This window comes from Pseudorca crassidens, chromosome 17 (genome assembly GCF_039906515.1).
Source record: "Pseudorca crassidens isolate mPseCra1 chromosome 17, mPseCra1.hap1, whole genome shotgun sequence".
Taxonomy (NCBI): Eukaryota; Metazoa; Chordata; class Mammalia; order Artiodactyla; family Delphinidae; genus Pseudorca; species Pseudorca crassidens.
Window position 1 is genome coordinate 2,015,096 of NC_090312.1, and position 12,287 is coordinate 2,027,382.

The 12,287-nt window shown below is 49.8% G+C and overlaps 1 protein-coding gene across 1 annotated transcript in view; it reads left to right on the top strand.

Moving 5' to 3' along the window:
- Window positions 1-11,813, top strand: part of TOP1MT (DNA topoisomerase I mitochondrial) — a 32,964-nt gene extending 21,151 nt beyond the window's left edge. The window contains 6 exon segments of the mRNA XM_067712708.1: window positions 4,505-4,651; window positions 5,121-6,070; window positions 6,388-6,506; window positions 7,450-7,541; window positions 7,839-8,005; window positions 11,385-11,813. Coding sequence (XP_067568809.1) covers window positions 4,505-4,651; window positions 5,121-5,226 — 253 coding nt within the window. The 3' untranslated portion in view covers window positions 5,227-6,070; window positions 6,388-6,506; window positions 7,450-7,541; window positions 7,839-8,005; window positions 11,385-11,813.
- Window positions 11,814-12,287: the final 474 nt, after the last annotated feature.

Consider the following 12,287-nt stretch of genomic DNA (forward strand, 5'->3'; position numbering starts at 1 on the left):
CCTTCCAGCCTGTGAGCGCTGGGATGTCTCTTTAGATGCATCGTTCTTCGTTCATTTCGTTTAGCAAAGTTTTGGAGGACGAGTTTTGCACTTTTGGGGGTTAAGTTTATTTGAAAGTGTTTTATTTTCGTTGCTGTTGTAAATGGAATTGTTTTCTTCATTTCACTTTTGGGTGGTTCCCTGCTGGCTTTGTTGCATGTCCCCGAGCCCACCCACAGGTTCAGTGATTCACCAGGAGGGCTTCCAGGACTCGGCACTGAGCTGAGATCCCTCACAGTGTCAGGACACACGGACGGTTCTCAGGCCCGCGGGCCGCTGCACACGACTCATTCGCACTCCCTGGGCTCAGAGCCGGCGCTTCCGCCCCCCCCCCAGGGACCAGGGTCTCAGGAGTGCCCCCTCGTTGTTACAAGATCATGCTCGTGGCCAGCCGTCATACTTTGCGTCGCTCTCTTTCCCAGACCTTTCATCTGGGTTTTGTGCACAAGGGGCAGAGGTGTTGCCACAGAGAAACGTTCGTATGCATCTGGGCCAGAAAGACACACCACATCCAGGCGCTGGCGGGACGGACGCTGGATTTTTCACAGATGTTCTCACGTTCATGTAGCGTCTACGTGTGTACGGCTGTATCGTCCTGCTGATCCAGTGAGCAGCAGAGACAAGATGGGCTGCATCTGGGGGTCCACCTGCCCCACTGGGCTGTGTGCCGGGGCAGCCCCCTCCGCTGCTACGAGCTCCCCTTACCTGGAGAGTCTCAGGTGGAGCGCCGAGGCATCCCTGGGGCGGCTGTCCCTGTGATGTGCCCCCCCCTGCCCCCCGCTGGCACATGTGCAGGATCACAGCCTGGGCCGCGGGCAGTCTCTGCATCAGAGACACACGGCCCGGCGCACTTGACTTCTGACTGCCCCGCCAGAAAAACGGGCCTTTTCCCGGGGGCATCTGCAGGTGGCCCCAAGGTCCAGCCAGCAGCTGTGTCTGCATGGTTAGGGTCCCACGAAGGGATGCCCTAAATCTGCCAGAACCCTGGGGTCTGAGGTCCAGTCCTGGAGCCTCCATCCCACTCGCTCTCCTGCTGCAGACGGCGCTGGGTTTCTGCCTAGAGTCGGGCCCAGGCAGCAAGGCCCGAGATTCCCAGCAGACCAGTCGCTTTCCTGCAGCAGCAAAGTGGAGACGCCGCCAAGTCCAAGTCACAAGGCTTCCCTGAGCCCTCAGTCGCTTGTCCATCCGGAGGTTAGAAGTTGATCTGCTCCAAAGGGCACACATCAGGCCAGGTCACCAGCCTGGGTCCCATCTCACGAGAGCTCGTTAGAAATCCACCCAGCTCTCCAGACTCCAGGACGTGTCTCCCTCTCGGGAGAACCCCCTTCCTCACGTGGACTCCTTCCCCAGAGACGTCAATAGGGAACTCAGAGTAAGAAACCATCGTTTATGGAGATGTGTTTGCTGCACTCTAACCCTCCCACAGGCTGCAGAACACGGCTGTTGAGTCCGCTTGACACTTCTCCTGCGCATCCTTTCTGATTGGGACGATTCCTCTGGCATTTCTGCAGTTACACGGATTTTCCTCCTTCTTTTGGCCGTGCCGTGCGGTGTGTGGGATCTTAGTGCCCCGACCAGTGGAAGTGCGGAGGCTTAACCACTGGACCGCCAGGGACGTTCCAGCCATTTTACATTTTGTGTCAGCTTTTTACTCTGCGTCCAGATGCGGGAGCCACAAAATACAGAGCCATTGCAAGAACTGTACTGTTTTTCTTTTTCTTTCTTTTTAATATTAATTAATTTATTTAGGCTGCTCCGGGTCTTAGTTGTGGTACGCGGGATCTTCATTGCGGCATGCAGACTCTTCGTTGCGGCACGCATGCGGGATCTAGTTCCCTGACCAGGGATGGAACCGGGCCCCCTGCAATTGGGAGCACAGAGTCTTACGCACTGGACCACCAGGGAAGTCCCTGTCCTGCTTTTTCTTACTGCTAATTTTTTCAAATCCCTAGCAGGTAAACCTTTACAGGGTTAACGTTACAGCTGCCTGGGAAGATCCCAGCTGGAATGGGGGTTGGGGAGGGAGAGGGGAGAGCAGCCGTCTTTTCTAAAACTTTGTTCCAGGCTTTTCTGCTTGGAGGGGAGAGCCGTGTAAACTTCTAACAGTTTTGGCCGATCCAGAGCTCAGTTTTGGGAATCTTTGGGTCCTTTCTCCCACCTGGAGAACAGAAGCCCAGGCATCACCTGGGCTGTATTTTCGCCCCTCACTTCAGCCGTGGTGGTCAGAAGCAGCCTGAGGATCTGAGCCCAGTCAGCTGGGGTTGGACCTGTCATCTCCAGGCTCGCCTTCTCACAGCAGCTCTCCTGCTGTTGCACACTGGGCGAGACTCTGGGCCACTCAGGGGCCAAGGGCGTGTCCTGCCCCAGCCCTTCGTCCTTCCTTTCCAGAACAGAGCTCGTGCCGTGTTTCACGGGTCAGAGTGCCAGCGAATCCCACTTTCCCGCTGACTCCCCAGACCACCTGTAGGTTCCGTGATTCCGTAGGACTCACAGGACCCTGCACGGTCACGGCTGTGACTGCGTACAGTGAAAGGTCTCGTGGGCACCCTCTGCCTGGCACATCCCGACCTTCCAGACTCCGGAGGAAAGCAGGAGTTCAGCGACCTGTACTGTCGGTACACAACTGCGGGCTCCGTGAGCCTCTCTCTTCTTACTGGTTAGGGAGGCGGGCGCCCTCCCGACATCCAGCCTCGTAGGCAGGCCTTTCTCTCCAGGGTTGGTCGGGCCTGCTGTGTTGACTCGTCCTCTGCAGACCACACAGAAGTAGAGTTGATGCGTGTGGGCTGGCCTCACGCCCTGCACCCCACTGAACTCGCCTGTTAGCCTTAGCAGTTTCTTGGCGGATCCCTTCGGGTTTGAGATCACGTCGTCCTCAAGCAGACAGTTTGCGTCTTCCTTTCCAGCCCAGACGCCTTTTACTTCTTCGTCTGCCTGGTGCTCTGGCTGGAACCTCCAGCGCAGGTTGAGGACAGGTGGTGTGTGTGGACCCCTCATCTTGTTGCCACCTGACGGGCCGAGCTCGACTGCTGAGGAGGACGTCAGCTGTGGGTTTTCTTAGGTGCTTTTATCAAGGTGAGGACGTGCCCTTCTGTTGCTTTTGTCGAGGTTTGTTGTTTTCCTGGAAGGTGCTGGATTTTGTCCGATGATTTTTCTGTATCTGTTGAGACGATGCAGTGTTGCACTAGTTGGATTTCGGGTGTCACGTTCTTGCATCCCAGGGATAAATCCTGTTCGCTCGTGGTGCAGAGTCTCTTTTATGCATCCTGGATTAGGCTCGCTGTTGTCGTGACGAGGACTTTTGCTTCTGTATTTACACTGGATAATGGTGTGTGGCTTTCCAGTGACGTCTTTGGTTCAGTGTCAGGGTGACGCTGGTCTCGGAGGGACATGGGAAGCGGTCTCTCCTCTTCTGTTTTGTGAAAGTTTGTGAAGAGTTGGAGTTAATTCTTCTTTAACCATTTGGTAGAATTCACCAGTGAACGCCTCTGGGCTTGGGCTGTTCTTTGTGGGAAGTTTTAAAATTGCTGAGTAATCGCTTTGCCTGTGCTCCCCGTCGCGTCAGCACTGGTGGCATGTCTCCCGGGAGCTGGTCTGCCCCACCAGGACACGGTCGTCTGTGGTTTCCCTCATCTTCCTGGTTTCTAGCGGGGTGCCCCCTTTTATTCGCGGCTGCTGTGGCTGTGAAAGCATGAAAGATTCCTCAGGTGCAGGCAGGTGCTTCTTAGTCGTGGGGTGAGTGTGTGAGAAAGTCCGGCCATTAGACCGAAGGGCATTCGTGTTCAGAGGCAGCTGCTGGGAAGGGAAGCCTCCTGTGTCTTCCGGGAGGACTCGCGTGCGCCCCCCGCCCCTCCGCTCTTGGTGGCACCAGCAGCCGCCTGCCGTTTGCCGCTGGCACCCTGGCGTTCGGTTGGTGCCCTGGTGGCTACTGCAGAGCCGTGCCTGTGGCTGCGGCCCACCCTTGTGCACAGCCTGGGGAGAGACCCGGCCTCACACGCTCCGCTGTAGTGTCTGTTGGGGCCGCTCAGCCTCTGAGAGCGGCGTTTCCTCCACCCGCGGTCCTTCCACACGTGTCCAGGTGGGTTCGGAGCCGGAGTTCCCGGAACAAGGACTGGGGTCGAAGTTCACGTGCACGTGGATGTCGTGGCTGTGCCTGTCCCGTGTCCTCTGCAGGGTGCCCTGTCTGGCGTCTCGGGAAGGGCGTGTGGAGGGTGAAAGGAGGGTCCTGCCTTGATGAATCCGCTTTTCTCTAAGGCAGTAGGGGTCAGGACTGAGCATCTTTCACAGGTGTGGAAAGGCTTTTGTATCCGATTCGGGCGCTTCCTGTGAGGTCAGGTCTGGGTGGATGGTGACTGCTTCGTGCCCAGGGGGTTCCAGCCTCCGGGGGCTCCCCCGTCACTGGGCTCGCCTGGCCTGAGTGGGGCTGGGGGGTACCAGCACGGGGGCTTGTGCCCCTCCTTCTCTCCAGCTTCCTGGAGAAGAGGGGATGGCTGCTGGAGAGGCAGGAGCAGCTCGGGAGGCTGAGCACGCAGGCCACAGACGAGGAGGAGAGCAAGCAGGTGGCCCTGGGCACGTCCAAGCTCAACTGCCTGGACCCCCGGATCAGTGTCGCCTGGTGCGTGGGCTCAGGCCACCGCGCCCACTCGTGGCCTCGAGGAGGGGACTGGACCCCTGAGTGGCCCCAGTTCAGTCCCCTGGGCCCTGTGGTCAGCACAGGTCCTTCCTGTGGTGGGACCCGACTGGCTGGTGTGTTTAATGCTGAGTCCTGGGTCACTGGTCCTCTCTGCCCGAGAGCTCTGGGGCAGTGGAAGGCTGGGGTGGGACCCCAAGCCGCATACCAGCCACAGAGAGCCCAGCCTGCCCACTGGGGGTGGGGTGACTGGGTCGCCTGTGTGCCCTGTAAGCGTCCCCTGAGCACCCCGCTCGGAGGACAGCTGGGCTGCACTGGGGGACACGGCCTCCTCCCTGCTGCCCTGGGCTGGTGGCCGTGCTGTGGGTGCTGTGCCCAGGAGGAGCAGGTTGGGTCGCCTGGTGTCCTGACCTCTGTCCCGCTCCTCCCAAGAACCCCGGTCTCCTCTTGGCAGGTGTAAGAGGTTTGGGGTGCCCGTGGAGAAGATCTACAACAAGACACAGAGGGAGAAGTTCGCCTGGGCTCTCGACATGGCAGGCGAGACTTTGAATTCTAAATGAGCGTCTCTGTGCCTCGTCGGAACTTATTTTTTTTCACCATTAAAGCGGATTGGGGAATTTTGTACAAAGTAGTGTCATCACACAGAAGGTGGCTGATGCCCGGCCGGGTGCTTTCAAGTGTCCCCTCCCCCATCAGGTGTCCCCTGGCCTGGCTGGGAGCTGGTGTGGCAGCGTGCCTGGTCCCAGGCTGTGACTTGGGGAGGGCCCGACTGTCCCATAGAGGCCTATGCCTCCCCACTCCCAAACTCTGCCCCAGCACCGGGCAGGGACCCCGAGACACGCTGCACCTGTTACCTCAACAGACGGGACGGCGGGGCCCTGAGTGCCCATTGAGCCTGTCTCTCCCTGGTGGGTGGGCGGAGTCCACGTGTCCCCGAGAGAGCAGCTGGCAGCACGTGGGGCTGTCCTGAGTTCCAGGCCAGCAGGAGCTGGGGTGTCTGTGCCCTCAGGCCACCTGGTGCGGTGCACAGGCCCTCAGGGGCTGGTTTCGGAGTCACAGGGAAAGATCTCGGGTGGGTGTGTGGCACTCAGTGGCCAGGGACATATGGGCGTGGCTGACGATGGATGGGAGTGCCACTGATGTGGGGTGGGAGGGACACCCCTGCCGCAGCCAGGCCTGTGGTCTGCCTGCAGGCTCCTGGAGCTGGAGGTGGGCAGGGGCTGGGAGGTGTCTTCTTTCAAATTCTAGGTTGGGGGGGCAGATAATTTTTCTTTGTAGTTTATACGTCTCTGGCTCAAGAGGCATCTCATCTACACCCAGACCAGGTGAAACTCACCAGAGAACAGCCTTTGGATGGGACTTCCGGGTGCCTTAGGGGCGGGCATGTTTCGTGTGGAAGGAAAAGTAAGTAAGCGTGGCTACAGCGTGGAGTGTAGAAAACTAAGTGGTCCCAAGTCTGCAGATCCTTGTCATTCCCTGGGGCTCTCTGGGCCCTCGCCACTGTCTGCAGTGGACTCCCTGTTTACTGGACCCCACCCACCCCTGTCTCCCAGCTCCTAGTGTGTTAGGGGATCTTCTTTTTGTGGCCTCCTGAAAAAAAAAGTTTCATGAACAGCAGTGAAAAAATTTCAGTTTGCATGTCTGAAAATACTGTCATCCGACTGTCACACTGGACTCACGACTCCATACGTGTAAACTTACAGGTTGCAAATTATTTTCAGTTGTAACTTTCAAAGCATTGTTCCGTTGTCTTCCAACTTGGGACGTGCTGTTGGGAAGTTCCCCGGGATCTGATGCCCAGTGCTCCGTGGGATCTGCCGTCTGGCCTGCCGCCTCTGAGGTCTGCGTCACTGATCCTCGTGTGTTCTCCATGTCGAGACTCCGCATCATGTTCCTTTGTTGTTTGTGGAGGGACTGGGAGGGGCTTTCGCTCTGGTGATTCATGTCTCTTAGTTCTGGGGTAAAGTTAAGATTATTTCTCTGATAATTTCATTCTCACCATTTTGTTTCCTTTTCTTCCCCCTAGAACGCCTGTTAGTCTTAATCTTTCTGTCTTATCATCCACCTCCTTTTTATTCTTTTAAAAAGATTTTCTCAACTTTACCTCTCAACCGTTTTACTAATTTTTTTAAAAAAATATTTATTTTTATTTGGTTGCACCCGATCTTAGTTGCAGCTCGAGGGCTCCTTAGTTGCAGCATGCATGTGGGATCTCGTTCCCTGACCAGGGACCGAACCCGGGCCCCCTGCATTGGGAGCACAGAGACTTAACCACTGCGCCACTAGGGAAGTTCCCTAATTTGTGTGTGTGTGTGTGTGTGTGTGTGTGTGTGTGTGTGTTAGATTTATTTATTTATTTATTTAAGTTGTATTTTTGGCTGTGTCGGGTCTTGGTTGTGGCATGCGGGCTCTTCGTTGTGGCGCACGGGTTTCTCTCTAGTTGTGGCGTGTGGGTTTTTTCTTCTCTGGTTGTGGTGCACAGGCTGCAGGGTGTGTGGGCTCTGTAGCTTGTGGCACATGGGCTCTAGTTGAGGCGCATGAGCTCAGTAGTTGTGGCGTGTAGGCTTAGTTGCCTCGCAGCATGTGGGATCTTAGTTCCCCGACCAGGGATCGAACCCGCGTCCCCTGCATTAGAAGGCAGATTCTTTACCACTGGACCACTGGGGAAGTCCCCCCTAATATGTTTTTAATTTTGCTTATCACATGTTTTTAAGATTTGTTTCCTTATTTTGAATTGTTCCTTTTAAAATACTACTCTGTTCTCTCTTTTTTTTTTCCTGCAGTGCACAGCATGCGGAATCTTAGTTCCTCGACCAGGAATTGAACCTGTGCCACCTGCGGTGGAAGCGTGGAGTCCTAACCACTGGACCACCAAGTAAGTCCCCTATTCTGTTCTCTTTTAGTGGACACAGTTCCTTCTTGATCTCGTTGAAGTTACTAACTACCATCTCGCTCACCTTTTCTACGTTTCTTGCACTATCTCTGTTTCCTCTGAGTTTGTAAAAAGCTCCTTTTCTGGTTTGACCTCGCATGCGCATCGAGAACCTCCTCAGCTGTCTGGTGCTGGCCTTCCATCCATGGGGATGGGGTGGGGGCGTTCTGAACCCAGGGGAGCCTTGCTGCCTCTGGAGCAGCTGAATGCGGTTGCCACTGAGGTTGGTCTTTATGGCAGGACTTTGGTGTTTCTCTGAGATGGTTCCTGTTCTCTGGTGAGGACCCTGCAGACCCACCGTCTCCAGTCACGGAGCCTTCCCAGAACTTAAATTGGCGGGCGTCTCACCTCCGGAGGCCCCTTGGCCCCTTGGTGGACTCCTGCCTCTGCCTACTTTATCTTCACAGGTACTGTGGTTCTTAGTTACAGGCTCCTCCTGCCAACCTTACTGTTTTAACTGGACATTGCATCTAGTTAGGTTTACCGTGATTAGGAACCTATTTGGGTGATTTCTACCATCTTACTCTGATTAGTTTTTTTCAGATTTTTCTTTTCCTATTTATTTTTTAGTTGATATAGTAAGTTTTTGTTCATTTTAAATTATTGCATTTTTTTCTGTTGGACTGGAAACATATACACCGTTTATATTTAGTAATTAAGCTTAAAGTATGCTATGCATATTTAAAATCTAAAATTAAAGTGTGTTACAGCCCTTCCCAACAAAGGAGGATCTTAGAAAGTCCCTTGTGCACCCGTGCAGGGCCCAGTGGACGTCCTCACACACAGTGTGGGTTTACACTCACATCGATCTTCTTCTTTGCTCCAATTCCATCTTGTATCAAAGGCTGTCATTCTGAAATCATTTTCTTTTTCTTCTTTTTTTTTTGTGGTATGCGGGTCTCTCACTGTTGTGGCCTCTCCTGTTGTGGAACACAGGCTCTGGACACACAGGCTCAGTGGCCATGGGCCCAGCTGCTCTGTGGCATGTGGGATCTTCCCGGACTGGGGCACGAACCTGTGTCCCCTGCATCGACAGGCGGACTCTCAACCACTGTGCCACCAGGGAAGCCCTGAAATAATTTTCTTTTTGTAGTACAAATTTTAGAAGTCCTTTCAGTGAAAACTGCTTAATGAAGAACTGCCTCAGATTTTACTTATTTATATTTTACTTTACTTTTATATATTAATATCTTTTATATTATATTATATAATTATATATAATATATATCATATATATAATCATATATAATGTTTTATATATTAATATAACTTTTATGTATTAATTTACTTATTTATAAATGTCTTGTCTATAAAACATAATTTTGCTGGGCGTGCAGTTCTAGATGGACAGGTGTTTTCTCTCAACACACTGAAGACACGAATCCACTGTCTTCTGTCTCTTACTGTTGCCTTGAGCAGTGTGATAGTGTGACTGTGATGATGGTGATGGTGTGACTGTGATGGTGGTGATGGCGTGACTGTGATTGCTGGTGATGGCGTCTTTCTCTGGCTCCTCAAGGTCTTCGTCTTGCTGGTCTGTGTTCTCATTGTGTTGTGTCCAGGTGTGGATTTCTTTTTATTTGTGCTGTTGCATATCATTATACTTCCTGCATCTGTGAATTTATGTTTTTCATTAAATACAGAGACGCCTTGCTGGAACACCGTGAGTGGGGTGTAAACTGCAGAGTCACAGTACTGTGATTGTGGCACAGGGGCCACCAGAAGTTGCGGAAGTCCATCCAAGCAGTCAGGCCCTCCATTCTCAGCTGTAGGTTGGCACGACTTGTTGGCAGTTGTCCACTCTGGCTTAAACACTGAAGATATTGATTCTGGGTCTTGAGAATGGCTGGAACTTCCAGGACATAGATAACAATTTCAACAATCTCTCCTTTAATTGATTGTTTCATTGGCCTGATTTTACGGGGAGACTGGTTGAGGTTAAAACGGGATGCAGACACTCATCTTCACCAGATGGGGTTGGCTGTTGTTTCTCTGCCTGGATGGCCCGTGGGAGAGGATCTGCATACTCACGGGGGTCAGTGTAGGGTTTTGCTGTATCTCCTCTCCTTCACTCTCTCCTCCTGGGATTCTTGTCACATCTACGTCAGACCTTATTATCTTCTACAGATCTTTGAACATTTCCTTCATGTTTCCCATCTCCTCGTCCCTGTGGTATTCTGGGCCTCCCTGCATGTTTCTTCCACTACACTAATGCTTTCTTCAGCTGTGTCTAATCTGCTACTTAACCTACCCATTGAATTCTATTTCAGTGATTATAATTTCATTTCTAAAAGTTCTACTTTAAAAGCCTGCCTTTTCATGAGTGGTAGTCTCTTACTGCTTTCTTGTCACTGTGTCTGTCTTCTTTTTTATTCTTTTTTTAAAATTGAAGTATTGTTGATTTACAATGCTGTGTTTATTTCTGCTGTATAGCAAAGTGATTTACATTATATATATATATATACACACACACATATATATTTTTTCATATTATCTTTCATTAGAGTTTATTACAAGATATTGAATACAGTTCCCTCTGCTACACAGTAGGACCTTGTTGTTTATTTTATATATAGTGGTGTGTGTGTTAATCCCAAACTCCTAATTTAACTCCCCAACTTCGGTAACCATAAGTTTGTTTTCTATGTCTGTGAGTCTATTTCTGTTTTGTAAATAAGTTCATTTGTATTATTATTTTTTTTTTAGATTCCACATGTAAGTGATATCATATGGTATTTGGCTTTCTCTTCCTGACTTACTTCACTTAGTATGATAATCTCTAGGTTCACCCATGTTGCTGCAAATGACATTATCTCATTCTCTTTTATGGCTGAGTAATATTCCATTGTGTATGTGTGCATATATACACGTAGATATATATATTCGTTTGGCCAAAAAGTTTATTTGGATGTATGGAAGAACCTGAATGAACTTTTTGGCCAACCTAATACCACATCTTCTTTATCCATTCACCTGCTGATGGACATTTAGGTTGCTTCGATGTCTTAGCTATTGTGAATGGTGCTGTTATGAACATTGGGATGCATGTATCCTTTGGAATTAGTTTTCTCCAGATATATGCCCAGGAGTGGGATTTCTGGATCATATGGTAACTCTATTTTTAGTTTTTAAAGGAACTTCCACACTGTTTTCCACAGTATGGAAGCCAATTTATAGGCCCACCAACAGTGTAGGAGGGTTCCCTTTTCTCCACACCCTCTTCAGTATTTATTATTTGTAGACTTTTTGATGATGGTCATTCTGACCAGTGTGAGGCATTACCTCATTGTAGTTTTGATTTGCATTTCTCTAATATAATTAGCGACGTTGAGCATCTTTTCATGTGCCTGTTGACCATTTGTGTGTCTTCTTTGGAGAAATGTCTGTTGAGGTCTTCTGCCCATTTTTTGATTGAGTTGTTTATTTTTTCTGTTAATTGAGTTGGATGAGCTGTTTGTATATTTTGGAAATTAAGCCCTTGTCAGTCACAACATTTGCAAATATTTTCTCCCATTCCATAGGTTGTCTTTTTGTTTTGTTTATGGTTTCCTTTGCTGCCCTTTCAAGCTTTTACATTTGATTAGGTCCCATTTGTTTATTTTTGCTTTTATTTCTTTTGCTTTGGGAGACCTAAGAAAACGTTGCTATGATTTATGTCAGAATGTTTTGCCTGTGTTTTCTTCTAGGAGTTTTATGTTGTCATGTCTTATATGTCTTTAAGCCATTTTGAGTTTATTTTTGTGTATAGTGTGAGGGAGTGTTCTAACGTCATTGATTTACATGCAGCCGTCCAACTTTCCCAACACCACTTGCTGAAGAGACTGTCTTTTCTACATTGCATATTTCTGTCTCCCTTGTCGAAGATTAACTGATGGTAAGTGTGTGGGTTTATTCCTGGGCTCTCTATTCTGGTGATCCGTATGTCTGTTTTTGTGCCAATACCATGTTGTTTGATTACTGTAGCTTTGTAGTATTGTCTGAAGTCTGGGAGGGTTATGCCTCCTGTTTTGTTCTTTTTCCTCAGGACTGCTTTGGCAATTCTGGTCGTTCATGGTTCCGTATAGATTTTAGGATTACTTATTCTAGTTCTGTGAAAAACGTCACGGGTAATTTGATGGGGATCACATTGAATCTGTAGATTGCTTTGGGTAGTCTGGCCATTTTAATAACATTAATTTTTCCAATCCAACAGCCTGTCTTTCCATTTTAAATCATCTTCAGTTTCCTTTATCAATGTTCCATAGTTCTCAGCATATGAGTCTTTCACCTCCTTGGTCAGGTGTGTTCCTAAGTATTTTTGTTTATTTTTTTGATGCGATCTTAAAAGGGATTTTTTTTTTTTTTTTTTACTTTCCCTTTCCAATATGTCATTGTTAGTGTAAAGCAACAGGTTCCTGTATGTTGATATTGTATTCTGCTACCCTGCTGAATTTATGAGTTCTAGTAGTTTTTGTGTGGACCCTTTAGGGCTTTCTATATACAGTATCATGTCATCTGCATATAATGACAATTTTATCTCTTCCCTTGTAATCTGGATCTTTTATTTCTTTTTCTTGTCTGACTGCTGTGGCGAGGACTTCCAGTACTGTCTATGTTGAACAGAAATGGTGACAGCGGGCATCCTTGTCTTGTCCAGATTTTAGCGGGAAGGTGTCTGGTTTTTCAAACACTTCATGTGTAACTACTCTC